General features: G+C 46.7%; 1 protein-coding gene across 1 annotated transcript in view; it reads left to right on the forward strand.

Annotated features, from left to right (window-relative positions):
• Nucleotides 1-15,799, forward strand: part of LOC127575730 (unconventional myosin-VIIa-like) — a 111,646-nt gene extending 95,847 nt beyond the window's left edge. The window contains 5 exon segments of the mRNA XM_052025727.1: nucleotides 2,583-2,689; nucleotides 4,576-4,713; nucleotides 7,229-7,387; nucleotides 13,577-13,669; nucleotides 15,509-15,799. Coding sequence (XP_051881687.1) covers nucleotides 2,583-2,689; nucleotides 4,576-4,713; nucleotides 7,229-7,387; nucleotides 13,577-13,669; nucleotides 15,509-15,775 — 764 coding nt within the window. The 3' untranslated portion in view covers nucleotides 15,776-15,799.
• The last annotated feature ends 10,944 nt before the right edge of the window (nucleotides 15,800-26,743 follow it).

Raw genomic sequence — 26,743 nt, forward strand, 5'->3', positions numbered from 1 at the left:
TCATGCAGCCTGGAAACAGGCCCTTTGGCCCAACTCGTCCATGCCGACCAAGATGTCCATGTAAGCTGGTCCCATTTCCCCTCATTTGGCCCATATCCCTCTAAACCTTTCCTATCCATGTACCTGTTTAAATGTTAATGTGCCTGCCTCAACCACTTCCTTTGGCAGCTCGTTCCATATACAGATCACCCCCTGGGTGAAGAACTTGCCCCTCTGATTCCTGTTAAATCTCTTCCCTCTCACCCTAAACCTGTACCTCTAGTCCTTGATTTCCCAACCCTCTATGTATGTTCATGTTCCCATGGTGGTTGCTGAAAACGCGAATCCCTGAACCAAACGAGTGAAAGATGCTCTGTGTAGTTCAATCCCAAACCCATGGTGTCGTATACACAACCTTGTTCACCCCCCACTTCTCAGGAATTATGTGAATTTTGTAACATTGAGGGAAAAATCAATAGTGTAGTAGATGAAGCAGCTGGTAGAGCAGATACCTCAAGGCTCCAGTGACCCAGGTTCAATCCTGACCGCAGGTGCTGTCTGTGCAGAGTCTGCATGTTCTTTCTGTGACTGCATGTGTTTCCTCCGGTCCTCTGGTTTCCTCCACATCTCAAAGGTTGGTTGGCTGCTGTGAATTTCTTCTGGTGTAGGTGGATAGTAGGGAGCATTAGGGGACTGGATAAGCACATTGGGAAGTATAGCCTACAGGGAAATGGGATTGCACTGAGTGCCGGCATAGGCTGGATGGGCCAAATGACCACCACCTACATTGTAAGGAGAGATGAGGATATTTATGACCCCCCCCCCCCCCCCCAAGGCCATTCAAATGGATCATGGCTGATTTGAGGCCTTGCTGAATATCCATCAATACTTCCAGCAGAAATCTCTCACTTGAAGCTTTAGAACTACCTGATCTGGTACCAGGATCAATCTGTGGAAATGTCCAAACTTCCACGACTCCCTCATATGAAAATGTTTCCCAATATTGCTCCTGAACTTTTTTATAAGATACCTTTTATTAGTCACATGTACATCGAAACACACAGTGAAATACATCTTTTTGCATGGTGTTCTGGGGGCAGCCCGCAAGTGTCGCCACACTTCCGGCGCCAACATAGCACGCCCACGACTTCCTAACCCGTACGTCTTTGGAATGTGGGAGGAAACCGGAGCACCCGGAGGAAACCCACGCAGTCACGGGGAGAATGTACAAACTCCTTACAGACAGCAGCCGGAATTGAACCCGGGTCACTGGCGCTGTAAAGCGTTACGCTAACCGCTGCACTACCGTGCCTGGAAATGGACCCTTCGGCCCAACTGGTCCGTGCTGACCATGTCTGCATCCCAAAGGCGTGCTGGAAGGTTAATTGGCAACTGTAAGTTATCCCTCGATGGAAGTGAGTGACAAAAGCATCAAAGCGGAGTTGGACACGTGTGAACATGAACGACGCACAAGATGCTGGAGGAACTCGGCGGGTCAGGCAGCATCTGTGGAGGGAAATGGACAGTTGACGTTTTGGGTCGAGACCCTTCGTCTGGACAGAAGGATAGAGGGGAGATCGCCGGTGTAAAAAGACCCTCTTTCACTGCTGTGTGGTTTCTATTGCTCTTTGACCACACTCTTGCCCAGACTCACTACTCCAGCAACGTGTCCTAATCCACCTCTCACCTGCCAGCTCTTGCTCCACCCCTTCCCTCAACGTCTTTATACTGGCTACCTCCCCTCTATCTTTTCAGCCCAGATGAAGGGTCTCGACACAAAGCGTCTACTGTCCATTTCCCTCCACAGATGCTGCCTGACCCGCTGAGTTCCTCCAGCATCTTGTGTGTTGCTCCAGATTCCAGCCTCTGCAGTCTCCCTTGTGTCCATGTTGGTTGGGAGTTGGTTGTGTGTCTGGTTATCAGACGGCAAGGCAGACTCGAAGAGCCTGATGCCCTGTTCCTGCTCCTGTTCCCTTGTGTACAGGGAAATAAGGAGACCAGGAATGGGATAGATGGGTTTGCTCTGCTGGCATAGACCTGATGGGCTGAATGGCCTATGTTGTACTGGGACAGTAAGCTGAAGAGAGCCTCTCAGATGGTGAATTCGCACTCGCCACAGCTGGATCTACCGATTACCCACAGCCCCTTCCTCCTCACTTCTATCCATGGGCTATTTCCCCTCTCCACTCTCAGTCCTGATGCATCAACCATCCCTTCTCCTCCATAGATGCTGCTCGACCTGCTGAATTGCACATGCCATTTGATTTTATTTTGTTCTAGATATCAGCAGTCTCTTGTGTCTTCAAGGTTGGTTCAGGCCATTGGGGTCTGGGGGAGGAGGATAGCATCTGAATTGTTGTGGCTTTGTTGTCGGGGTTTATGGAGGCCTGAACTTTGGGTTTTGGAAGAAGGGAATCGTGGAACGAGGTGCTCTGTGGCCGACATAGCCATGTCCTTGATTTACCGTGGCTCCCTAACGAATATCCAAAGGGAATGAAGTGAAATCCAGAGGAGGTTTTCTAACCGTCCCTATAAAATCAACAGCCTGCAAATGTCAGCCTTGCCATAACCTTGGACTGTTGCTTCTCTGTTCCTCTTGACAGGTTTCCTGGAGAAAAATCGTGACACCCTTCACGGAGACATCATCCAACTGGTCCACTCCTCCAAAAATAAGTTCATCAAGCAGATCTTCCAGGCTGATGTAGCCATGGTAACTACCAGTGTTTTAATGGTTCACATTTCCCATTCCATAGAAGGAGGCCATTCGGCCCATTTGAAGCCTGTTCTAGATCATTCCCATCCCATTCCCCCCACCCAACATTTCCTTGGAACTTGTTCCCTCTTATGTCCCCTGATTCTCTTGCCCCCCCCCCTTACACTAAGGGGTAATTTACAGTAGCCAGTTAAGCTTTGGGATGTGGGAGGAAACTGGAGTATCCGGGGGGGGGGCAACCCACATGGTCACGGGAAGAACATGCAAACTACACACTGACAGCACCGGAGGTCAGGATCGAACCCAGGTTAGAACATAGAACAGTACAGCACCAATACAGGCCCTTCGGCCCACAATGTTGTGCCGACCTTTAAACCTCGCCTAAGACTATCTAACCCCTTCCTCCCACATATCCCTCTATTTTAAATTCCTCCATATACTTATCTAGTAATCTCTTGAATTTGACCAATGTACCTGCCTCCACCACCACCCCAGGCAGCGCATTCCATGCCCCAACCACTCTCTGGGTGAAAAACCTCCCTCTGCTATCTCCCTTGAACTTCCCACCCATTACTTTACTTTAAAGCCATGCCCTCTTGTATTGAGCATTGGTGCCCTGGGAAAGAGGTGCTGGCTGTCCACTATATTCCTCTTAACATTGTGGGAGTTGAGGAGCAGCATGAACTGCTTGGCAACTTTGCCACCCCTGACAGCAGTGGTGCTGCAAGAGGTTTTGCATGCACAGTGGCGCAGCCACTAGAGCTGCTGCCTCACAGCACCACAGATCCCGGTTCAATCCTGCCCTCTGGTGCTGTCTATGTGGAGTTTGCATGTTCTCCCTGTGATTGTGAGGGGTTCCTTCAGGTTCATTTATACTAATCCTACCTAATCCCATTTTTATCTTCTGACATTCTTCCTCCTCCTGGCAGTGGGAGGCATGCATCAAAGTCCTCCCCCACCCCCGACTCCTGGGGGGGCCCACTCTAGGTCCTCAAACAGACCCAACTATTCACTCAACAACGATAAGCCTTGACGCCTGGTTGCCACAGTGGCGCAGCTAGTAGAGGCACTGCCTCGCAGAGCCAGAAACCCCAGTTCAATCCTGACCTCGGGTGCTGTCTGTGCGGAGTTTGCACGGTCTCCCTGTTATCATGTGGGTTTCCTTTGGGTGCTCCGGTTTCCTCCCACATCCCAAAAACTTGCAGGTTAGTTGGCCCCTGTAAATTGCCCCTCAGTGTGTAGGTGGGTGGTAGAATCTGGGGCAAGTTGACGGCAAGCACGGTAGTGTAGCGGTTAGCGTGATGCTATTACAGCGCCAGTGACCCGGGTTCAATTCCAGCCGCTGTCTGTAAGGAGTCTGTACGTTCTCCCAATTGTCTGCATGGATTTCCTCCGGGTGCTCCGGTATCCTCCCACATTCCAAAGATGGACAGGTTAGGAAGTTGTGGGCATGCTATGTTGGCGCCGGAAGCGTGGCGATACTTGCGGGCTGCCCCCAGAACACCGCGCAAAAGATGCATTTCACTGTGTGTTTCAATGTACATGTGACTAATAAAGAAATCTCTCTCTATCTATCTAGAATGTGGGGTTAATTTAAAAAAAATACATTAATTTAGGATTAGTATAAATGGGTGATTGATAGTTGGCATGGAATCAATGGGCTGAAGGGCCTGTTTCCATGCTACATTACTCTGACTCCAAGTTTCAATGGTCCCCACCCCTGATGGTTGAACGCTGGGCGGCAGTTTCGGAGTTAAAAAGCAATGAGCAGCAGCGGTCACCCCAGCCTACGTTGCATAAGGAAAGTGTCTCCTGTTGTTTCACTGCTTCCTGTAGCTCTGAAATTCCAATGTCCTTCCTCTTTTTTTATTATTTCCCTCCAGGGAGCGGAGACCAGGAAACGCTCACCAACACTAAGCAGCCAGTTTAAGCGCTCGCTGGAACTGCTGATGAGAACTCTCGGTGTCTGCCAGCCCTTCTTCGTACGTTGTATCAAGCCCAATGAGTACAAGAAATCCATGGTAGGAACCGCCAACGAGCTTTGGTCGTGACAAATTGTTAGTTTTAAACTGCATGAGATTTTGGGGGAGATGGTAAATTGGAAAGTTGTGAGAGTGTGGAGAGAGCTGTGCCTCTGAGTAAACAGATAGTAAATATTTGAGTAAAAGGCTGAGAACTGTTGAAATTATTATCAATAACAGAGCAGTGAATGTTAGGAGATGGTACAAGGAGAGTTTCACCATTTTACAAAGAAAAAGGCTGGTTACCAATGCAAAACAACATTTTGTTCCGAAAGTTACAGGAAAGGTTCTTCTGTGGGGATCAGTTGAAGGAGAGGAGACAGCACACACTGGAATCTGGATCGACCAGCAATCTGCCGGAGGAACTCAGCGGGTCAAGCAGTATCTGCGTCAACGTTTGGGTCAAAGTCTTGATGTGGGGTTGAGAGGGGGAGGTGGCTGGTATAAAGGATAGAGGGGTGTGATGAGACAGGGAGTCTGAGGTGATTGGCAGGACCGCAGAGGGGTGAAGGATGACGGGCAGGTTGCAAATTGCCTCTCCACTTTCAGTCCTGATGCAGGATCTCGACCCAAAACGTCGATAATTCCTCCCCGCCCCCACGGATGCTGCTCAGCCTGCTGAGTTCCTCCAGCAGATCATTTGTTGGTATCTGAAGGTTTTTTTTGCAGTTATAAAGATTTTTTTTTAAAACTATGAACATTTAAAAACTTGAAGATGGCAGAGATGTGAAACGGAAAATGCTGGAAACACTCAGCAGGTTGGGCAGCATCTGTAGAGTGAAAAACAGCGTTTCATCATGGTGGAAAGGTCATTGACCTGAGACAGTAACTGTTTCTCCCTCCACAGATGCTGCCTGATTTGCTGAGGGTTTCCAGCATTTTGTGTTTATTTCAGGATTTCGCTATCTGCCTGGTTCTTTTTTAATTCGGTGTGAAATTGAAACAGCAAATGGGATCTTGTGCTCTGATCCCCTCTGGGATAGGATAGGAGAGCCCCTCCAATGGGGAGGAACACTAGCTATTGTCTATTGTCATGTGCACAAGTACATGTATAACGCAGCAGTGTCACAGGCACATAGCATTCACGCGAAAAACATAAGCGTGTACAAGAGAACATAATTAGAACAAAAAGTCCATTGTAGTGCAAAGTGGTCATTGTGTTGCTATACTGTAGAGATTAGGGTTGTGCAGGTTGGTTCAAGAACTGAATGGTTGAAGGGAAGTAGCTGAATTTACCTACAGTACCCCACCACCACTCCCCCCTCTCCTTTTATACTGGCCACCTCGCCCCTCTCCTCTCAGATCTGAGGCAGGGTTTCGACCCGCAACGTTTGTAGTTCCTTTCCCCCAACAGATGCTGCTCGACCCGCTGAGTTCCTCCAGCAGATTGTTGCTCCAGATTCTGGCGTCTGCAGTCTCTTGTGTCTCCTTCAACAGACGCACACGGAAGGACTTTCCTGTCTCTGGATCAAAACTGTTTTCAGTTTTACATTCCTTTCCTTTTTTAAAAAGATGAAACTCTCCTTGCACCATCTCCAAATATTCCTTGCTCTGTTACCGATAATAACTTCTGAGAGTTCTCAGCCTTTCACTCAAATATTTACTATCTGTTTACTCAGAGGCACAGGTCTCCAACTGCTGTAGATACTAGGAGTAGATGAATTTCAGCCTCTGAAATTGCTGAGGTATTGACATCAGTGAGAGATTGTGACCGGGTTGGGGTATTTAGTATTTACCAACCTGGGGGCATGCACAGTAACTTTATTGGCTGTAAAGTAATTCAGAGCATTTGAGGTCTGGGAGCATTTCATAGAAATGGCAAATCTTTCTATGCATCTGCTGCAGGTGTCCATTTGTGTTGGGTTTCCGTGGCTGCTGATGTAACCGATTTATTATTGTCACATGTACTGAGAAGCAGTGAAGAGTTTTAGTTTTCATGCTATCCAGACAGATCATTCCATACACGTGAGGGGTACAAAAGTTTAAAAAAAAATGCAGAATACAGTTACGGAGAGTGCAATGTGGATAGACAAGGTGCAAGGGGCCATGATGAAGTAGATTGAAAGATCAAATCGTACAAGACATTCATTCAAGAGTCTTATAACAGTGGGATAGAAGTTGTCCTTGAGCCTGGTGGTACATTGTCTCAAGATTTTGTATCTTCTGCCCAATAGAAGGCGGGAGATTGACCTGGATGGGCATTCCAGACCAATATGGATCCAAATGGTTAAATGTTTCTGGGCTATTTGACTGTAAAGCTCTTCAAACCTTGGCCTGAAATCCCACATATACATGTCTTCCACCCAGGACCCGCAAGGTAGCCATCATTAGATAGGAAAGGACAAGGTTGGTTCCTGGGTGGATTTCAGTCATTTCCCTCTTCCAAGCATTCGACCAATAACACGGCTACATTTGGCCAGCAGTGCAGGAGTCATCCTGATCCATGTGACTTGGCTGCAGTACTTCAACTTATTCTCTGGTGTCCATGACATGTTACTCTTTGGTGTGCCAACAGCTGTTTGACCGGGAGTTGTGTGTTCGCCAGCTGAGGTACTCTGGAATGATGGAGACCATTCGGATCCGGCGAGCGGGTTATCCCATCCGCTACACCTTCGTGGAGTTTGTGGATCGATACAGAGTCCTGATGCCTGGGGTCAAACCAGCATACAAACAGGTGAACACTGGAGCATTACTCTTGGCTAAATAGAATGATAGAGACTTGCTGCACAGAAACATGGCCTTTGGACTACTGAGTCCACCCCCGACCATCAACCACTTATTTACACTAATCCTACCTTAATCCCACTTTTTATTCTTCCAACATTTCTTCAGCGAGGAAGAGCTTGATGGCTGTCCTTTGTATTTAGATGCACATGTCACTGCCCATGTCAGCATGTAAATTGGTTTATTATTATCACATGTACTGAGGTACAGTGAAAAACTTGTTTTGCATGTCGTTCATGCAGATCACTTCATTGAGATAGTACAAGGGAAAAACAATAACAGAGTGCAGATATCAGAACCAGGTTTATTATCACTGACGTATGTTGGGAAATCTGTTGTTTTGCGGCAGCAGTACACTGCAGGACATTTTTATGTCTTCACTATAAGTTACAAAAATAATGCAAAAGAGGAATAACGAGGTAGTGTTCATGGACTGTTCAGAAATCTGATGGTGGTGGGGAAGAAGCTGTTCCTGAATCGTTGAATGTGGGTCTTCAGGCTCCTGTACCTCCTCCCTGATGGTAGTAATGACAAGAGGGCATGTCCCGGATGATTAGGGTCCTTAGTGATGGATGCTGCCTTGAGGCGCCGCCTGTTGAAGATGTCCTCTGGTGGGGACGGTTGTGCCTGTGGAGCTGGCTGAGTGTACAACACTCTGCAGCCTCCATACCAGGCAGTGAAGCAACCAGTCAGAATGCTCCACTGTACATCTGTAGAAATTTGTAAACGTCTTTGGTGAAATATAGTATTACAGTTACAGAGAAAGTGCAGGCAGACAATAAGGTGCAAGGCCATAACAAAGTAGATTGTGAGATCAAGAGTCCTTGTCATACTAGGGGACTGTTCAATAGTCTTATAACAGTGGGATAGAAGCTGTCCTTGAGCCTGGTGGTACGTGCTTTCAGGCTTTTGTATCTTCTGCCTGATGGGAGGGGGGAGAAGAGAGAATGTCCAGGATGGGTGGGGTCTTTGATTACGTTGGCTGCTTTACCGAGGCATCGAGTAGTATAGACAGAGTCCATGGAGGGGAGGCTGGTATCTATGATGTGCTGAGCTGTGTCCACAATTCTCTGCAGTTTCTAACAGTCACGGGCAGAGCAGTTGCCATACCAAGCTGTGATGTATCCTGATAAGATGCTTTCTATGGCGCATCGATTTTTTTTATTATTATATAATTTGGTGAGGATCGACGGGGACATGCCAAATTTCTTTAGCCTCCTGAGGAAGCAGAAGCGCTGGTGAGCTTTCTTGGCTCTGGCGTCTACGTGGTTGGACCAAGGCACGGTATTGGTGATGTTCATTCCCAGGAACTTGAAGCTCTCAACCCTTTCAACCTCAGCACCATTGATGTAGACAGGTATATGGACACTGCCCCCCTTCCTGAAGTCAATGACCAGCTCTTTTGTTTTGTTGACACTGAGGGAAAGGTTGTTGTCACGACACCACGTCACTAGGCTCTCTATCTCCGACTCATTGTTATTTGATGTTCAGCCCACTACGGTGGTATCATCTGCAAACTTGTACATGGAGTTTAGAGCAGAATCTGAGCTATAGGGAGCAGAGTGGGGCACCAGTGTTGAGAATAATCATGCTGGAGGTGATGCTGTCTATCCTTGCTGATTGTGGTCTGTCAGTCAGGAAGTCAAGGATCCAGTTGCAAAGGGAGGTGTCTAATCCTAGGTCTAGGAGTTTGGACCTGTGTTTGCTTGTAATTGTAGTATCAAAGGCATGTATTGCCTGGCCCTCTCTGCCCTAAGGGGATGGTGAGCCACCTTGATCCACTGTGGTCCATGTGGTGAGGGTGCTCTTCCTGGTTTTAGACCACTTGCAATGAATGATATGGTCCTAATTTAAGGATGGAATGTGATTGATGTGGACTGAGGCAGTCCCCTCGCTTGCCTGTCTTTAAGGTATTTCTCACTCCTTGGTGTCCAGTTGGCTTTGTCCTTTGTGCATTCTTTTCCATGCTCAGATGCTCCTGGGGTCTTGCCATATACTGTAAACTCTCCTCTCCCATTTGACCTCACACTTGGTAGGATTAAACTCCATTGGGCCTTACTCCGCCCAAATTTCCAACTGACCTGTGTCCTGCCGCATCCTTTGACAATCTTCCTCACTGTTCTTCTGTACTTACTGCATGGGAGTTTTCATCCACCATTAACACTGAGCCAGGCCATTTGGAATGATTTGGTCCCTTGAGCTATTATGTGCAAAGATCTTCAAAGTGTGGGCACTTGTTGATGGTGCACTTGGCATTGCTCCAAGGGCAAAAACAGCAAGGGTTAGAAACAGAATATAGCTCCCTCTACTTGCACCATCCCAAAGCATGAGCCAGATGGAGCATGGCTCCCTCTATTCTATGCCATCACACACTGCCAGAGCAAGGATTGTATTGGATGGGCACAGTAAAGTTCCCTTGACATAACCCGTCAAACACTTTCACAGCAATGACAGATTAGATGTGGGTTCACGCTCCCTCTACGCTCCCACCGTGCACTCCCAAGGTAGGTTCAGCACAGCTTGCAACTACTAAGTACGGTGTTCTAACTTTTAATGCAGAGTTTCAAACCTTTGTTGATTTTCGACTGCCTTTAAAGTGGATCCATTAGAATCGTCATCACAGTTGTGGAATCAGAAATGCTCAGAGTCTTGCTACAGTGTACCAGATTTCCTTAAGGTTGTTTGTTTTGTTTTTTAATTGCATCCAAAAAGAACCTCTTTTATAAAGAAGAAAGTAAATGATTTTCAAGTATTTGTATGAACTCTGTTCACAATCTCTGTATTATAATAGTACATTGGAATTGGTGTTAGACGCCATTGGTCACCTAACTATAGGAAGGATATCAGTAAGATTGAAAGAGTGCAGAGGAGTTTTATTAGAATGTTGCTGGGTCTTCAGGAGTTGAGCTACAGGGAAAGATTGAACAGGTCAGGACTTTATTGCTTGGAGCATAGAAGAATGAGGGGAGATTTGATAGAGGTTTACAAAATTATGAGGGGTATAGACAGAGTAAGTGCGAGTAGGCTCTTTCCACCTAGATTAGGAGAGATAAGTACGAGAGGACATGGCTTTAGGGTGAAAGGGGAAAGGTTTAGAGAGAACATTAGGGGGAACTTCTTCACTCAGAGAGTGGTGGGAGTGTGGAATGAGCTGCCATCTGACGTGGTAAATGTGGGCTCACTCTTAAGTTTTAAGAATAAATTGGATAGATGCATGGATGGGAGAGGTCTGGAGGGTTATGGACTGGGTGCAGGTCAATGGGACTAGCAGAATAAAGTTTCAGCACAGACTAGAAGGGCCGAATGGCCTGTTTTCTGTGCTGTAGTGTTCTATGGTTCTAAAAAGGATATTTATGAGCTCTGGGACTATTAGAGTCATAAAGTTGTACAGCACAAAAACGGACCCTTTTCGCCCAACTCATCCATGCCGACCAAGATGTCCATCTAAGCTACTTGCAGTTACCCACGTTTGGCCCATATCCTTCTAAACCTCTCCTGTCCAGGTACCTGTCCAAATGTCTTTTAAATGTTGTTATTTTAACTGTCTCGACCACTTTGTCTGGGAGCTCGTTCCTTATACACCCCAGCTTCTGTATGAAGAAGTGGCCCCTCGGGTCCCTTTTTTTTTAAATCTTTCCCCTATCACTTTAAATCTATACCCTCTAGTTTTTGATTCCGTTTTTTGCTGGGAAAAAAAACTGTGTGCATTCACCCTATCTATGTCCTTCATGATTTTATACACCTCTATAAGGTCACCCCTCAGGCTCCTACACTTCAAAGAATAAAGTCCTAGTCTTCCCAACCTCTCCCTGTAATCGGACCTTCAATTAAATAAAATTAATTATCAGGCAGGCACTGTAGTGTAGTGGTTAGCATAACGCTATTACAGTGCTAGTGACCAAGGTTCAATTCCGGACACTGTCTGTAAGGAGTTTGTACGTTCTCCCAGTGTCTGTGTGGGTTTCCTCTGGGTGCTCCAGTTTCCTCCCACATTCCAAAGACGTACAAGTTAGGAAGTTGTGGGCATGCTATGTTGGTGCTGGAAGCGTGGTGACACTTGTGGGCTGCCCCCAGAACACACTATTGCAAAAGATGCATTTCACTGTGTGTTTCAAAGTATATGTGACTAATAAGGTATCTTCTCTAATTGTTGAGAATAGAAACTAACTCGTTAATTTTTACTGTGGATTAATTTTTTTTAAAAGAGCAAACAAGAATTTGAAGAAGTTTTCAATGTCGTAACTTTACAAATTAAGCTTTTTGAACTGTTGCTTTTCAGGTTATTTCTGTACAGAAAATAAGTTCAGGAAAATAAAACCATTACACATTAATGTGTCTGGTTTTGTTACAGATTTTCAAAATAAATGTGTTTTCATTTTAAAAGGATTAGATATGGAGTACAACTCCCTCTGCTCTATCCCATCACACACTCCCAGAATGGGTTTGACATCATTAAATAAGTTTTTAGGGCTCTGTTGCCATTGCACACAAATTAGTTAAATTTATGTTTAAAACCCCATGAGCCATTTACTTTCATTTTGTAAATGAATGATGACTGACATGTTAATGTTAAGTAGTGAAATCATGTTATGAAAATGTATTCCTAAATGCTGTTAATGTTTTATGATCTTAAGTACATGTTGAACTAATAAAAGACAATGGGACAGAATAAAGCTCCCTTTACCCAGTCCACTCTCATACCTCCCAGAGTGGCAAAAGAGTGCATTGCTCCTTAAAGTGAAATTTGCCAAGATAAGAGGAGCTTGGAGAGAATGGACAGGAAGTTCACATTTCCCTTGGCAAAGTCAGTAAACAAGGGAATGTAAATGTAAGTCTTTTGAAATGAATTGTCTTTCTATTCAACCTAATGGTGGTGTCTCAAACAGTTGCATCATAAGATGGTGAAGGCAAAACCTTATTATTGTCTTTAAAATGTACCTGGATGGACACCTTGTGCTGTGACCTACAGGGTTGTGGACTAAGTGTTGGGAAGCAGGCCAACACCACCCCTTCGCCTCCCCTACTTGGCTCCATCTGTCCATCATCTCCCTGGATCTACCTATCACCTGCCAACCCCCACTCCCGTCGCCTCTTTACACTGGATATCTCCCCTCTACGGTCTCGTCCTGATGCAGGATCTCAAGACAAAATGTCGACCCTCCCTCTGCCTCCACAGATGCTGCCTGACCTGCTGAGTTCCTCCAGCAGTTGTTTTATGCTCTTGAGTAGCCCCAAACCAGCTTGAACACAGCAGGCTCAAGAGCCTTCAAGCAAATTGTAAATTTTCACATTCCATTTCACCCCCCAGCCTTTTCCTTCATGAAGAAAAGTGTTTGGTGCTTGGAACAGCACAGGAACAGACCCTTCATCCCGCTATGTCTGTGCTGAGCATGAGGCCAAATTAAACTAATCCCTTCTGCCTTCATGTGATCCACATCCTGCCAATCCCTGCATATTCGTGCCAATATAAGACAAGATATCTTTATTAGTCACATGTAGATCGAAACACACGGCGAAATGCATCTTTTGTGTGGAGTGTTCTGGGGGCAGCCCGCAAGTGTCGCCACGCTTCCGGCGCCAACATAGCACGCCCACAACTTCCTAACCCGTACGTCTGGAATGTGGGAGGAAACCGGAGCACCCGGAGGAAACCCACGCAGACACGGGGAGAACGTACAAACTCCTTACGGACAGTGGCGGGAATTGAACCCGGGTCGCTGGTGCTGTAATAGCGTTACGCTAACTGCTACACTACCATGCCTGCCTCACGTGCACAAACATTGCACGTGAGGCTTTTAATGAGGGGCAGTTGTGGGGACAATGGTGGGGAATAGAATTCGGCTTGGAGGGTACCAGTGCTGCACTTCTCCCGTGCATGTGCAGGACTTTAAATGAGCCAAAAGTTGGTACTTCTCATGCACTGAAGGGTCAACCTAGGCTTCAATCTCTGGAGTAGTATTGCGTGGTTCAAGGGACTAGAGAGCCTTCAACTCTCAGGGTAAAGATTCTAACCATCTTATCCTCCTTTCGCAGCAGTACTTTCTGTTGCCCCACTGTTCAAGGGAACCCCTTGAAGTATGATTTGTGAATTCCGGAGTTGAGTGCTGAGCCTTTTGAAAATCATCTTTTCTTTCCCCAGGGTGACCTGCGTGGGACATGCCAGCGAATAGCAGAGGCCTTTCTGGGACAGGATGGTGACTGGCAGATTGGAAAGACTAAGATCTTCCTGAAGGTGCGAGCGTTTCCGGGAGGGGCAGTGGGTAGTTGTGGGGACAATGGTGGGGATGGAGTTGGCCTTGGGGAATACCCATACTCCCCTTCTGATCTTGCGTTCATGTGCAGGACTTTAAAATGGCCAGTTTTTGGAGGACCGTGCATAATGTTATGTGCATAACCTCAAACACACAGAACGGTACAGGAACAGGCCCTTTGGCCCACAAGGTCAGCACTGAACACAATGCCAAATTATACTGCATCTCTACTGCCTGTACATGATCCATATCCCTCCATCCCCTGCATATTTGTGTATCTAACAGCCTCTTAAACGCCACTATCATATCTGCTTCCACCACTTCCCCATTCCAGGCACCTGCAACTCTCTTTTTTGTTTTGTATATTTAAAAAAAAACTTGCCCCGTTTATCTTTAAACCTACCCCTTCTCATCTTAAATGCACCTTATTTGACATTTCTACCCCGGGGGGGAAAAATGATTCTGACGGTCTACCCTATCTGTGCCTCTCATAATTCTATAAACTTCTCTCAGGTCTCCCCAACACTCCAGAGAAAGCAACCCAAGTTTGGCCAACTTCTCCTTTTAAAGCTCATACCCTCTAATCCACGATGGATGACGCTTATGGGTCAGAGTATCTGCCTGCACCACTACCGACTGAGTCTCCAGATGTGTGGATGCTAAGCTCTGGAATTCTCTACATGTGTCACAAGTTCTCCCTAAGGCCAGGAGAATTCCAAGCGCAAACTGGAGGAACAGCGCCTCATTTTCCGTCTTCGAAGTTTGCAGCCGAACGGCATGAACATTGAATTGTCCCACTTTATGTAATCACCACCCCCCTTCCCCACAACACCACCCCCCCACCACCACCGTGCTGCTTCTCTTCTTCCCTTTCCTGGCCCCTTTTTCTCCCTTTCTCTCCTTACCTTTGACCCACCCCCCAATGGATCTGCTCTCCCCTCCTCCCCCACACCTGCCTATCACTATCTCTTACCTGCATCTACCCATCACCACCTTGTGCCCACCCCGCCTCCCCTGTTTTGTCCACCTATCACTGCTCTGCTTTTCCCTCCTATATATCGGGCTTCCCCTTTTCCCATCTTCAGTCTTGAAGAAAGGTCCTGACCCAAAACATTGACCGCCTGCTTTTCTCCACGGATGCTGCCTGGCCTGCTGAGTTCCTCCAGCATCATATTGGTATTGGTTTATTATTGTCACTTGTACTGAGGTACAGTGAAAAACTTGTCTTATAAACCGATCATGCAGGTCAGTTCATTACACAGTGCAGTTACGTTGAGTTAGTACAGAGTGCATTGATGTAGTACAGGTGAAAACAATAACAGTACAGAGTAAAGTGTCACAGCTACAGAGAAAGTGCAGTGCAATAAGGTGCAAGGTCACAACAAGGTAGATTGTGAGGTCAGAGTCCATCTCATTGTATAAGGGAACCGTTCAATAGTCTTATCACAGTGGGGTAGAAGCTGTCCTTAAGCCTGGTGGTACGTGCCCTCAGGCTCCTGTATCTTCTACCCGATGGAAGAGGAGAGAATGATCTGGGTGGGTGGGGTCTTTGATTATGCTGGCTGCTTCACCAAGACAGCAAGAGGTAAAGACAGAGTCCAAGGAGGGGAGGCTGGTGTCCGTGATGTGCTGGTGTCCGGGCTGTGTCCACAACTCTCTGCAGTTTCTTGCGGTCCTGGTCAGAGCAGTTGCTGTACCAAGCCGTGATACGTAATGTTTTTCTATCTAGACTCCAGCATCTGCAGTCCTTTGTTTCTCCCTAAGGCAGTGTCCTTGATCACCTTGTTTTACAATTGCTGCTGTGATTGTGCTTACTTCAGCAACTGGAAGGTGCTTGGTGTGACAGTGAGATTGGACGCAGGCTGTGGGAGAGGAACCCTCTCCCCTACTATCTACCCACGGCCGGGTTTATCTCTGATCCTCAGCTGTCACTGCATCAGGAAACTGCCCTGCCTGCTCGTGTTTGGAGTGGAGGACAACAGAAGATCTCTGCTTCCTGTCAGGAAGCTTCCAGATTCTCCTGTGGATTCATGGAAGGCCATCGTCATGGAAACTTGTGGGTGTGCACTGAAAGGTTTTGTTTTTAATGTAACCATGGATCTAAAATTGGAAAAAATGGGGCAGGATTGAAATAAAATAGAAAAATAAAATGATTCTGACTGCATTTTGTTATTAGAGGAAATTGCAGTTGGTTCCTGAGGGGTTGGTGGTTTACATTGGTCTAATGTGCATACAAACTCTGCTCTCTCTCTGGCCCGTCCCACCTCCAAAGATTGCTCTGTCTGAACTAGAACTGGCTAGATAAAGATCCAAGCAGAAGTAAGATGGTGTTTAACCCAGGATGCATCTCTCCACGTGTGGCAGAGGAGCAGACAAGGCTGACTGCTTGACTTTAACCTGGCGCAGTATGAAAGGTAGAATAGTCTCTGGATCACTGGTTGTAGAGCCTCGGGGAGTGTGAAGGTCCTTGAGGCACCTTGTTACCCTTCAAGATACACGAGCCATTTCAATCCCTCAAATCTTAACTGTTTTATGGCTGATCTGTGCCTTTTCTTTTTACAATATTTTTATTAATTCCGCAAAGAAAATGAATCGAAAAGAAGGTTAAAATACTACTAAATATATTATGTTAAATCATACTTGAAATCACAATACTCTATATTAATAATCACACATGATAATTAATTAATAGTGAATAAATTGGAATAATTTTATTATAAAAAAATCTAAACCCACTACCAAGACCGAAGCTGTTTAATAAAGAAAAAGGACAAGGGAAAACCCTTGACACATGGTGATATCAGCCAATACCTGTATTTTAGCCACCAAATCAAAGGTTTTGAAAATTATTCAAAAAAAGGTCCCCACAGCGTTTGAAAGTCTTAGTTAGATTCAGAAATTGAACAGCAGATCTTCTCTAAAGATCTGTATCTTAACTCTGTCACTTAAGCCCCATCTTGAGTATCGGTTGGCATGACTACAACAACTTTGGTGGATGCGTGATGCCAGGTTTTTTATGTCATTTCTTACCTTGTGGAGATGCGGTTATTATATCGAGTGATTTTATTTTTCCCTCTATTCCTGACTGACTATTTGAGCAGCAGCAGAGAATATTTCCTTCTACATGTTCCAGTTTGTTTCTCTTACCCCCCCCCCAGGATCACCATGACATGATTCTGGAGATAGAAAGAGACAAGGCAATCACAGACAAGGTTATCCTGATTCAGAAAGTGGTTCGAGGATTTAAAGACAGGTGGGTTCAAGGCTGGGATACGTTACTGGGGAATGCAGGTTGTGGGAATGGGCAAAAGGTAGTTGAAGCCAATGAATGGATCTTGAATTGATGGAACCGGCTTGGAATCCCACAAGGCCTATTCTGCTCCTAGTTGGGATTTATCCCACATTGGAGCTACCTAGCTCTCTTCAAATTTGTGCATACGCTTTGTGTTTTAACTGTTGCCATGCCAGTAACTGAAGAGAAAATTGCTGCATTTCATCACAAAAGATGTCATTTTTTTAAAAATTTTTTTAAATTTTATTTACAGCGTGGTAACAGGCCCTTTCGGCCCAACGAGTCCGCGCCGCCCATTTTAAACCCAAATTAACCTACCCGTACGTCTTTGGAATGTGGGAGGAAACCGGAGCACCCGGAGGAAACCCACGCGGACACGGGAGAACGTACAAACTCCTTACAGACAGCGACGGGAATCGAACCCCGATCGCTGGCGCTGTAATAGCGTCGCGCTAACCGCTACGCTACCATGCTGCCCCCAAAAATATGGAACACTTCACAAATTTTTAGTCTGTGCTATTCCCTTGCTACTGTCTGTGGAAAAACAGGAAGTGGCGAAGGTTGTCTGGCCCTTCAAGCCTACCCAACCGTTCAATGGAGTCATGGCGATCTGTGTTTTCCCATATTGTTGCCTAGATGTTCTAGATTATCCAGAGTGGGATTTGAACCCACGACATTCTGAGCTACCATCTTGCAGGGAGCTCGCTCCACAAGTAGTCCTTGCTATTACTGTGTGATATTGTGCGCCAGTTTTGCATCCTAGATTTTTTACAGATTTCCAAATCTTCCGCAGGTCAAATTTTGTTAAAATAAGGAACGCGGTGATGTCAATTCAGAGATATTGGCGAGGGTATCAATGTCGGAAGAGCTTCAGTGCGGTATGTTCACCATTTGGTAATTGGTTTATTATTGTCACATGTACCGAGATACAGTGGAAAAACTTAGTTTTACGTGCTAAACATAAGTGCATCGCGGTAAAACAGAGGGAGAAGCAATAACAGGATGCAAAATATAGTGTTAGAGTGCGGTGCAGGTGGACAAATAAAGTGCAAGGGCCACGATGTGGTAGTCTGGGAGAATAAGAGTTCATCTTTATCCTTCTCCCGGTCTTTATAGATAACTTGCTGTTTTAGAACATAGAACAGTACAGCACAATACAGGCCCTCTGGCCCACAATGTTGTGCCGACCTTTAAACCTCGCCTAAGACTATCCAACCCCTTCCTCCCACATATCCCCCTATTTTAAATTCCTCCATATGCTTATCTAGTAATATCTTGAATTTGACCAATGTACCTGCCTCCACCACCACCCCAGGCAGCGCATTCCACGCCCCAACCACTCTCTGGGTAAAAAAAACCTCCCTCTGATATCTCCCTTGAACTTCCCACCCATTACTTTAAAGCCATGCCCTCTTGTATTGAGCATTGGTGCCCCGGGAAAGAGGTGCTGGCCGTCCAAAGATTTTTCCTGATGGACAACTTTATTCATGCCAGCTTTGTTAGTTGGGTGGGTTCTTGCAGGCAGATTCACATGAAATACATGAAAGTGGTTTGGAATTATTTAAAGTATCAGGATTAAGGAGAGAGAACCAAACCACTGTTGCGGCCTCCTCTGCACCAGTGAGACCCGACGCACCTTCGCTCTGTCTGTCGTAACAGCCGGGATCTCCCGGAGGTCAGCCATTTTAATTCCTCTTCCCATTCCCACACCCACGTGACTGTCCTCTGCCTCGGCCTCCTCCACTGCCAGGTCGAGACTAAATGCAAACTGGAGGAACAGCACCTCGTATTCCGCCGGGGTAGTCTACAACCCGACAGCATGAACATTGAATTCTCAAACTTCTGGTAACTGCTCCCCTGGGTCCCCTTTTCCCTTTCCTCTCTCCTCCTGGTACAGCCGGCCCCATCACCCTGTCTCTTTCAACATCTGACCACCAGCACGTGTGATTTCCACACCCCCCCCCCCCCCCCCCCCAATTCTGAATGGCAATGTGCGGAAGTCTGGTACACACTGAGCTGTGTGTTGCAGTCAGCCAAGGGCTCTCCGGGACACGGACAGGAGACTGAGCTTGGTCCAGACCAAAGAGTTCAGGGGTAGCTGTGAGGTTAAACAGAGTGCTGTGCACCCTTTGAGAAACCATTGTATTGGTTGCAAAGTTGACATTTTAAAAGTCCCCCAAGTGTGTATACACTTCTGGGAAAACTTCATCAGGCAAAGATGGTAAGAAATTAGTCATGGAGTCATACAGCACAGAAACACTCCCTTTGGCCCAACTGGTTCATGCTGACCAAGATACCCCAGCTAAGCCTAGGCCCATTTGCCAGCGTTTGGCCCATTAACCTTCTAAACCTGTCCTACTGTCTTTTTAAAAATTGTTATTGTACCTGCCTCAACCACTTCCCCCTGGCAGCTCATTCCACATTTGTGGCACCACCCCTTTGTCTTTTTAAGGAAAAAGTTGCCCTTCAAGTTCCTATTAAATCTTGGGATGTTTGGATGTTAATGGCCAAAATAGATGATAATAGCCTTTGTGGATTCAAGTCTTCAACATAATGGCTGTCGATCTAGGTAGTGAGGTAACATGGGGATTTGATGAGGGAGTAAAGTTGGTGTAATTGGTGGGAAATAGTAGTGGTTGTGTTGCTGGCAATCCAAGGGCCTGGACTATCTATCTGGAGACCTGTTCAAATCCCACCACGGTGGATGAGTAGAAACCCAGTATCATCGACAATTGGAGTATGATTAGATAAACATCTGACTTGCAGAGAAACATCTGGCCCATAGAGAAACCAGCTGTCCTTGCTGCATGACTGCAGCTCCACACCAATGTGGTTGACTCGTGACTGCCTTTCTGAATTATGCCAAAAAGCCACAGTTCAAGGGATGATTGGGGATGCACAATAAATGCAGACCTTCCCAGTGATGTCCACATCCCGTGGAAAGAAAGATCAGCCCTGAACTTATTGCGTGGAGGAGGTCAGGTGACCCATCCTTGCTTCATTCTCTTGGTATGATGAGGGTGAGTGAGGTCTCACCATGCACTTTGTTTCGATTCTCGTTCAGATGCGAGTCGGATTCTCCAGGCTGCAGGCTCTGTATCGATCCCGTAAACTCTTCACGCAGTACCACTTCGCCCGCAAGAGGATCATCCTGTTCCAGGCCCGTTGCCGGGGCTACCTGGTGCGGAGGGCGTTCCGACATCGCTTCTGGGCCGTCATCACCATCCAGGCCAGCGTCCGCGGCATGATCGCACGGAGACTGTACAAACGGCTGAAAGGGGAAGTAAGTTTAAGGCACTTTAACAGCAATGGTCAGTCGTTGCCTGGTGATTAACTTGTGGTGTTCTGTTTGTTGGTCGTGGGGTGGTGGGAAATAAAGCAGAGGAGTGGGGCTGTTGAGATTTCTCTACTAGAAACTGTCAAAGACTTGATGAGCTGAATGGCTACTTTCTGTGCTCCTCAACTGACTCTCTACAATTCCCTCGGAGAAAGCAGCCAATGTAATCAAAGACCCCTCCCGTCCTTGTTATGCTCTCCTCTCCCCTCCCACCCACCACCTCCTCCACCCCCCCCCCCCACCCAACCCACCACCTCCAACCCCCCCCCCCCCCCTTGGGCAGAAGATGCAAAAGCCTGAGAACACGTACCACCAGGCTTGAGGACAGCTTCTATCCCACTGTTATCATACTCTTGTACGGACCTCTTGTACACTAAAAGGTGAACTCTTGACCTCAAGATCTACCTCACCATGGCCCTTGCACTTTGTCTACCTGCGCTGCACTTGCTCTGTAACTGCAACACTATATTCTGCATTCTAGTTTCTTTCTACTATCTTGACGTACTTGCGTACAGAATGATCTGTCCCCAAACAAAAGCTGTCGCTGTATCTCAGTACATGTGACACTAATAAACCAATAATGTGGTTCTGTTGTGCCAGAAAGGGCAGCTAATTTGGAAGCTGTGTTGAGCATTCTGGGAAGGGCCTGGTTAGGTTGGGAGGGCAACTGAAGATGTGGTTACCAAGGCTGGATAACAATAGCTATGAAGCAATATTGGCTGAGTTTGGGAATATCCAGTTGGATCACCACACTATACAAGGATGTGATTGCGCTGGTGCGGAGGAGACTGACCAGGATGCTGCCTGGATTAAAGCATTTCAGTTGCAAGGAGAGACTGGATAGGCTGGGTCTGTTTACCTGGGAGCAGAGGAGGCAGAGGGGTGACCTGATGGTAGGATACAAAGTTGGGGGGGGATAGGATATCTTTTTCCCATGGTGGGGGTGTCCAAGGTGAGAGGACATGGGTTTAAGGTGAGATGTAGAAGCTTTAGAGGGGATCTGAGGGGGAATAATTTCACCCTGAGGGTGGGTGGATTCTGGGACGAGCAGCCTGAAGAGGTGGTGAGGCAGATACACAATGTTTAAGAAGCATCCAGGTAAGCTTTATATTCTTTGATCTTACCTGCTGCCAATTGCCGAGCTTTATTTATACAGCACGGTAACAGGCCCTTCCAGCCAACAAGCCCACGCCGCCCAATTACACCCATGGGTAGGCACGGTGGTGTAGCAGTTAGCGTAACACTATTACAGCGCCAGCGACCTGGGTTCAATTTCAGCTGCTGTCTGTAAGGAATTTGTACGTTCTCCCGTGTCTGTGTGGGTTTCCTCTGAGTGCTCCGGTTTCCTCCCACATTCCAAAGGCGTACGGGTTAGGAAGTTGTGGGCACGCTATGTTGACGCTAGAAGCATGGCGACACTTGCGGGCTGCCCCCCAGAACACGCAATGCAAAAAGACACATTTCACTGTGTGTTTCGATGTACGTGTGACTAATGAAGATATCTTATCTCAACCCGTACGTCTTTGGAATGTGGGAGGAAACTGGAGCACCCGGAGAAAACCCACACAGACACGGAGAGAACGTACAAACTCCTTACAGACAGCCGCGGGAATTAAACCCTGATCACTGGTGCTGTAATAGCGTTACGCTACCATGCTGTACAAAGTGTCTCATTTTAGGGGGACCAAGTGCTGGGAAATGGGTTTAATGAAGATGCCTACATGTTAGCTGACATGGACGTGGTGGGCTGAAGGGCCTCTTTCTGTGTTGTGCAAATCTGACTTCAGTGCACCTCTTCCCTGCTAGTGGATGGTGAGAGGAGGAAAGTTTAAAGGGGATGTGCGGGGCAGGTTTGGTTTTGTACTGAAGGTGGTGGGTGCCTGGAACGGGCTGCCAGGGGTAGTGGTGGAAGCAGATACAATAGTGGGGTTTAAGAGGCTGTTAGACACATGGATATGGAGGGATATGGATCATGTGCAGGCAGAAGAGATTTAGTTTAATTTGGTATCTGGTTCAGCCCAGACATTGTGGGCCGAAGGGCCTGTTCCTGTGTTGTACTGGTCTTACGAATACTTGAATTACCAAAGCATAGAAGGCCGTGGACCTAATGCAGGTAGGTGGGATTAGTGTAGGTGGGTGTAATGGATGAGATGGGTCAAAGGCTCTGTTTGTGTGATACATCTGAGTCTATTAACTTTGGATCAGAGGAGGCTGAGTGAAACTTTGCCAGAGGAAGCAGATCCTGCTCACCTTGTGAGGTCAATAAAAAAAAAATAGATTAAAGGTAATGGGCAGGAGGAATGGAGGCGAATTGTGGAAAATCTTGTCCACCCAAAGAGTACTGGGAGTCTTGAGCTAGGTGCCTGGAAAAAGCAATGGAAGCTGAAACACTTGCTACAATTTGCAAAGTAGCTGAATATGAAGTGAGATGAATTTTCCAGAGCTCCCTTCTGCCCAGCATGGTGACGGTGGGCTGAATGGCCTGCTTTCACTTTGTCCATTTCTTTGATAATTGGTTTATTATTGTCACATGTACAGAGGTGCAGTGAAAAGCTTTGTTTTTGCATGCCATCCACACAGATCATTTCATCACTTCATACATCGAGGTAGTACAAGGGAAAACAATAACAGAATGCAGAATAGAGTGCTACAGTTTGCAGAGAGAGTGCAGTGCAGATAGGCAATAAGGTGCAAGGCCGTGACGAGGTAGATTGTGAGGTCAAGAATTCATCTCTTATCGTCCAAAAGGTCTGTTCAAGAGTCTAATAACAGCGGGATAGAAGCTGTCCTTGAGCCTGACGGTATGTGTTTTTAGGCTTTTGTATCTTCTGCCTGGTGGAAGGGGGGCGGGGGAGGGAAGAGAGAATGACCGGGGTGGGTGGGGTCCTTGATTATGTTGGCTGCTTTACCGAGGCAGTGGGAAGTGTAGACGGGAGGCTGGTGTCTGTGATGTGCTGAGCTGTGTCCACAACTCTCTGCAGTTTCTTGCAGTCCCGGGCACAGCAGGTCCCGCATCAAGCCATGATGCATCCAGATAGGATGCTTTCTATGGTGCATCAATTTTTAAAAATTGAGTGTCAAAGGGGACATGCCAAATTTCTTCAGCCTCCTGAGGAAGTAGAGCCACTAGTGAGCTTTCTTGGCTGTGGCATCTGCATGGTTGGACCAGGACAGGCTATTGGTGATGTTTACACCAGGGAACCTGAAGTTCTCAGCCATCTCCACTTCAGCACCACTGATACAGACTCCACCCTGCTTCCTGAAGTCAATGGCCCAGCTCCTTTGTTTTGCTGACATTGAGGGAAAGGTGGTTGTTGTTGACACCGTGTCACTAAGCTCTCTCTCCTTCCTGTACTCCGACTCATCGTTATTTGAGTTTTGGCCCACTGCGGTGGTGTCATCTGTGAACTTGTAGGTGGAGTTAGAGCAGAAGTTGGGGGGGGGGGGGGGGGTTGAGGGACAACAGCCTTGTGGGGCACCAGTATTGAGGATAATCATGGCGGAGGTGGTGATTTGAATGTTAAGGAATTTGCATTTGCATCAAACATAAATGCAAATTGCGTCCTGGAACAGCTGCTTGAAAGGATGACTAGAAAAATCAATAGGAATATTAGAGAGGGGTGTGGTGATAGTTTGCATTTGGCAGGGAATTGTGGTTGCATTTGGAAGGGGAGCCTTTGCAGATTCATTGTGACAGAGCAAGGAAGTGGGGAAAGATTGTAAACATCTTTCAAAATATCAGGACAGACTTAATGGGTTGAAAAGCCTCCTTTTAGTTCATGTATCACTTTGGGTGTTCCCCAGGGCTGCCAGCCCAGGATTTTGCTGGAGTCTTTTAGAACCATTTACATCAATGGTGCTGAGGTCGAGATGGTTGAGAGCTTCAAGTTCCTCTGTGTAATAGTCTGTCCTGGTCCAACCACATAGATGCCATTGCCAAGAAAGCGCATCAGTGCCTCTTCCACAGGAGGTTAAAGAAATTCAGTATGTCCCCGTTGACCATCACCAATTCTTATAGATACACCATAGAAAGCATCCTATCCAGATGCATCACGGCTTGGTATAGCAACTGCTCTGTCCAAGACTGCAAGAAACTGCAGAGAGTTGTGGACACAGCTCAGCACATCACAGAAACCAGCCTCCCCTCCATGGACTCCACACTGAGGCAGTGGCAAGTCTACACTTCCCACTGTCTCAGAAAAGCAGCCAACAAAATCAGAGCCCCTCCCACCCTAGACATTTTCTCTCCTCCCCCTCCCATCAGCAGAAGCTACAAAAGCCTGAAAGCACTTACCACCAGGCTCAAGGACAGTTTCTATCCCACCGTTATAAGACTATTAAACGGGCCTCTTGAATGATAAGATAGACTCTTAACCTCCCAATCTACTTCATTTATGGCCTTGCATCTTATTGTCTGCCTGCACTGCACTTTCTCTGTAACTATATTCTGCATTCTGTTATTGCTTTTCCCTTGTACTACCTCAATGTACTGATGTGGTGAAATAATCTGTATGGATGGCAAGCAAAACAAAATTTTTCACTGTACCTCGGTACGTGTGACAATAATAAACTAATTACCGATTAATCTCCTAATACCACTATGCACAACTGCTAATCAGGAGAATGGAGAACAGAGGGGAAAAGCAAATGCTAGGACTAATTTGGTAGCTTTCAAAGAGTTGACAGGAAGGCAGTGGGCCATTTGCCACCACCGATGCACGAGTTACCTTATGCCATTTCTCATTTCTCAATTAAACTCCATCTACCCCCTGTTTGCCCACTCCACTAACCAACCCTCTACAGCAAAAAAAAAACCTGCAGATGTTGCAAATCTGAAATAAAAACAGGAAATGCTGATCAGGCAGCATCTGCTGAGACAGAAAAAGCCTTTTGGCTTGTCCATACCCCCTTGAAACTATTCGGTAAACTGACCAACCCTATCTTCCTGTGGTCTCGTGTGACATTGGTCTGGTAGTTGCTCCCTGATGTGTAGCAGTCTGGTTTATTTTCCTTCACAGTGCTCTGTTAGGACCCAGGCCAGTCATTTTAAACTGTTCATAGAGTCATACAGTGCAGAAACAGGCCCTTTGGCCCATCACATCCATGCTGACCTGCCCATCCACACTCATCCCATTTGCCTGCATTAGAACAGCATCCTTCTCTGCCTTCCCTGTCTAAATGTCTCTTGAACATAATGATTGTATCAGATTTCGCCACCTCTGGCTGTGTGCTCCAGATGTCAACCACATCTGTAGAAAGAAGGCAAATGTTACATTGAAGACTCAAGAGAGACTGCAGATGCTGGAAATCTGGAGCAACACACAGTCTGCTGGAGGAACTCAGCGGGTCGGGCAGCATCTGTGGAGGGAAATGGGCAGTTGACGTTTTGGGTCGAGACTCTTCATCAGGACTGGAGAGGAAGAGGGGAGATGGCCAGTATAAAAAGGTGGGGGGAAGGGGTGGAGCAAGAGCTGGCGGGTGATGTGTGGATCCAGGTGAGGTGGTGGGGGTGGGTCACAGGCAGGTGAGGGAGGGGGGAGAGTGGGGATGATGTCAGAAGCTGGGAGGTGATAGGGGGAAGTGACCGGGCTGAAGAAGATGGAATCTGATAGAGGGCAGTGGACCATACAATGATACATTGACCTTTTTATTGCTTGAGGATTTAAGTAAGGATCTATTGGTAGAATTATACAAGGTCTTGGTTAGACCACACTTGGTGTATTGTGCGCAAGTTTAGTCTCCCTTTGTTATTGAAAATAAAATTTATTTGCCTTGGAGAGAGTGCAACGAAGACTGGTTCACAGCATGACAGGTCGGTTATATGAAGAGAGATCGAGTAGACTCTGCCTCTAGTTCTTTAGAGCTTAGACAAATGAGGTGACCCCGCTGAAACCTAGAAAGTCGTTAGAGGGCTTGACGGGGTCAATGCAAGGAGAAGGTTGCCCTTGGCAGAGGAGTCCTAGAACTAAGGATGTTGCCGGGATTGAATGGAGAGACTGGATAAGCAGGGGCTGTTTTTTTCCTTGAGCAAAGGAGGCTGAAGAGCGACCTTGTAGAGGTACACAAAATCATAAGGGGTATAGATAAGGTGGGTGGTCACAAGATAGGGGAGCCTAAAACTACAGGACATAGGTTTAAGGTGAGAAGGGAAAAATTTAAAGTTGACCTGAGGGGCAAGTTTTTCACACAGTGGTGGGTATCTGGAACGAGCTGCCAAAGGAAGTAGTAGAGGTGGGTACAATTACGAAGTTTAAAAGACATTTGGACAGGAATACAGTTTATTATCACTGACTTGTATGTCGTGAAATTTGTTGTTTTGCGGCAGCAGTACAGTGCAAGACATAAAATTACTATAAATTACAAAATAGTGCAAAAAAACATAACAAGTTAGTGTTTATGGACTATTCAGAAATCTGATGGTGGAGG

Source organism: Pristis pectinata, chromosome 11 (assembly GCF_009764475.1).
Source record: "Pristis pectinata isolate sPriPec2 chromosome 11, sPriPec2.1.pri, whole genome shotgun sequence".
NCBI lineage: Eukaryota > Metazoa > Chordata > Chondrichthyes > Rhinopristiformes > Pristidae > Pristis > Pristis pectinata.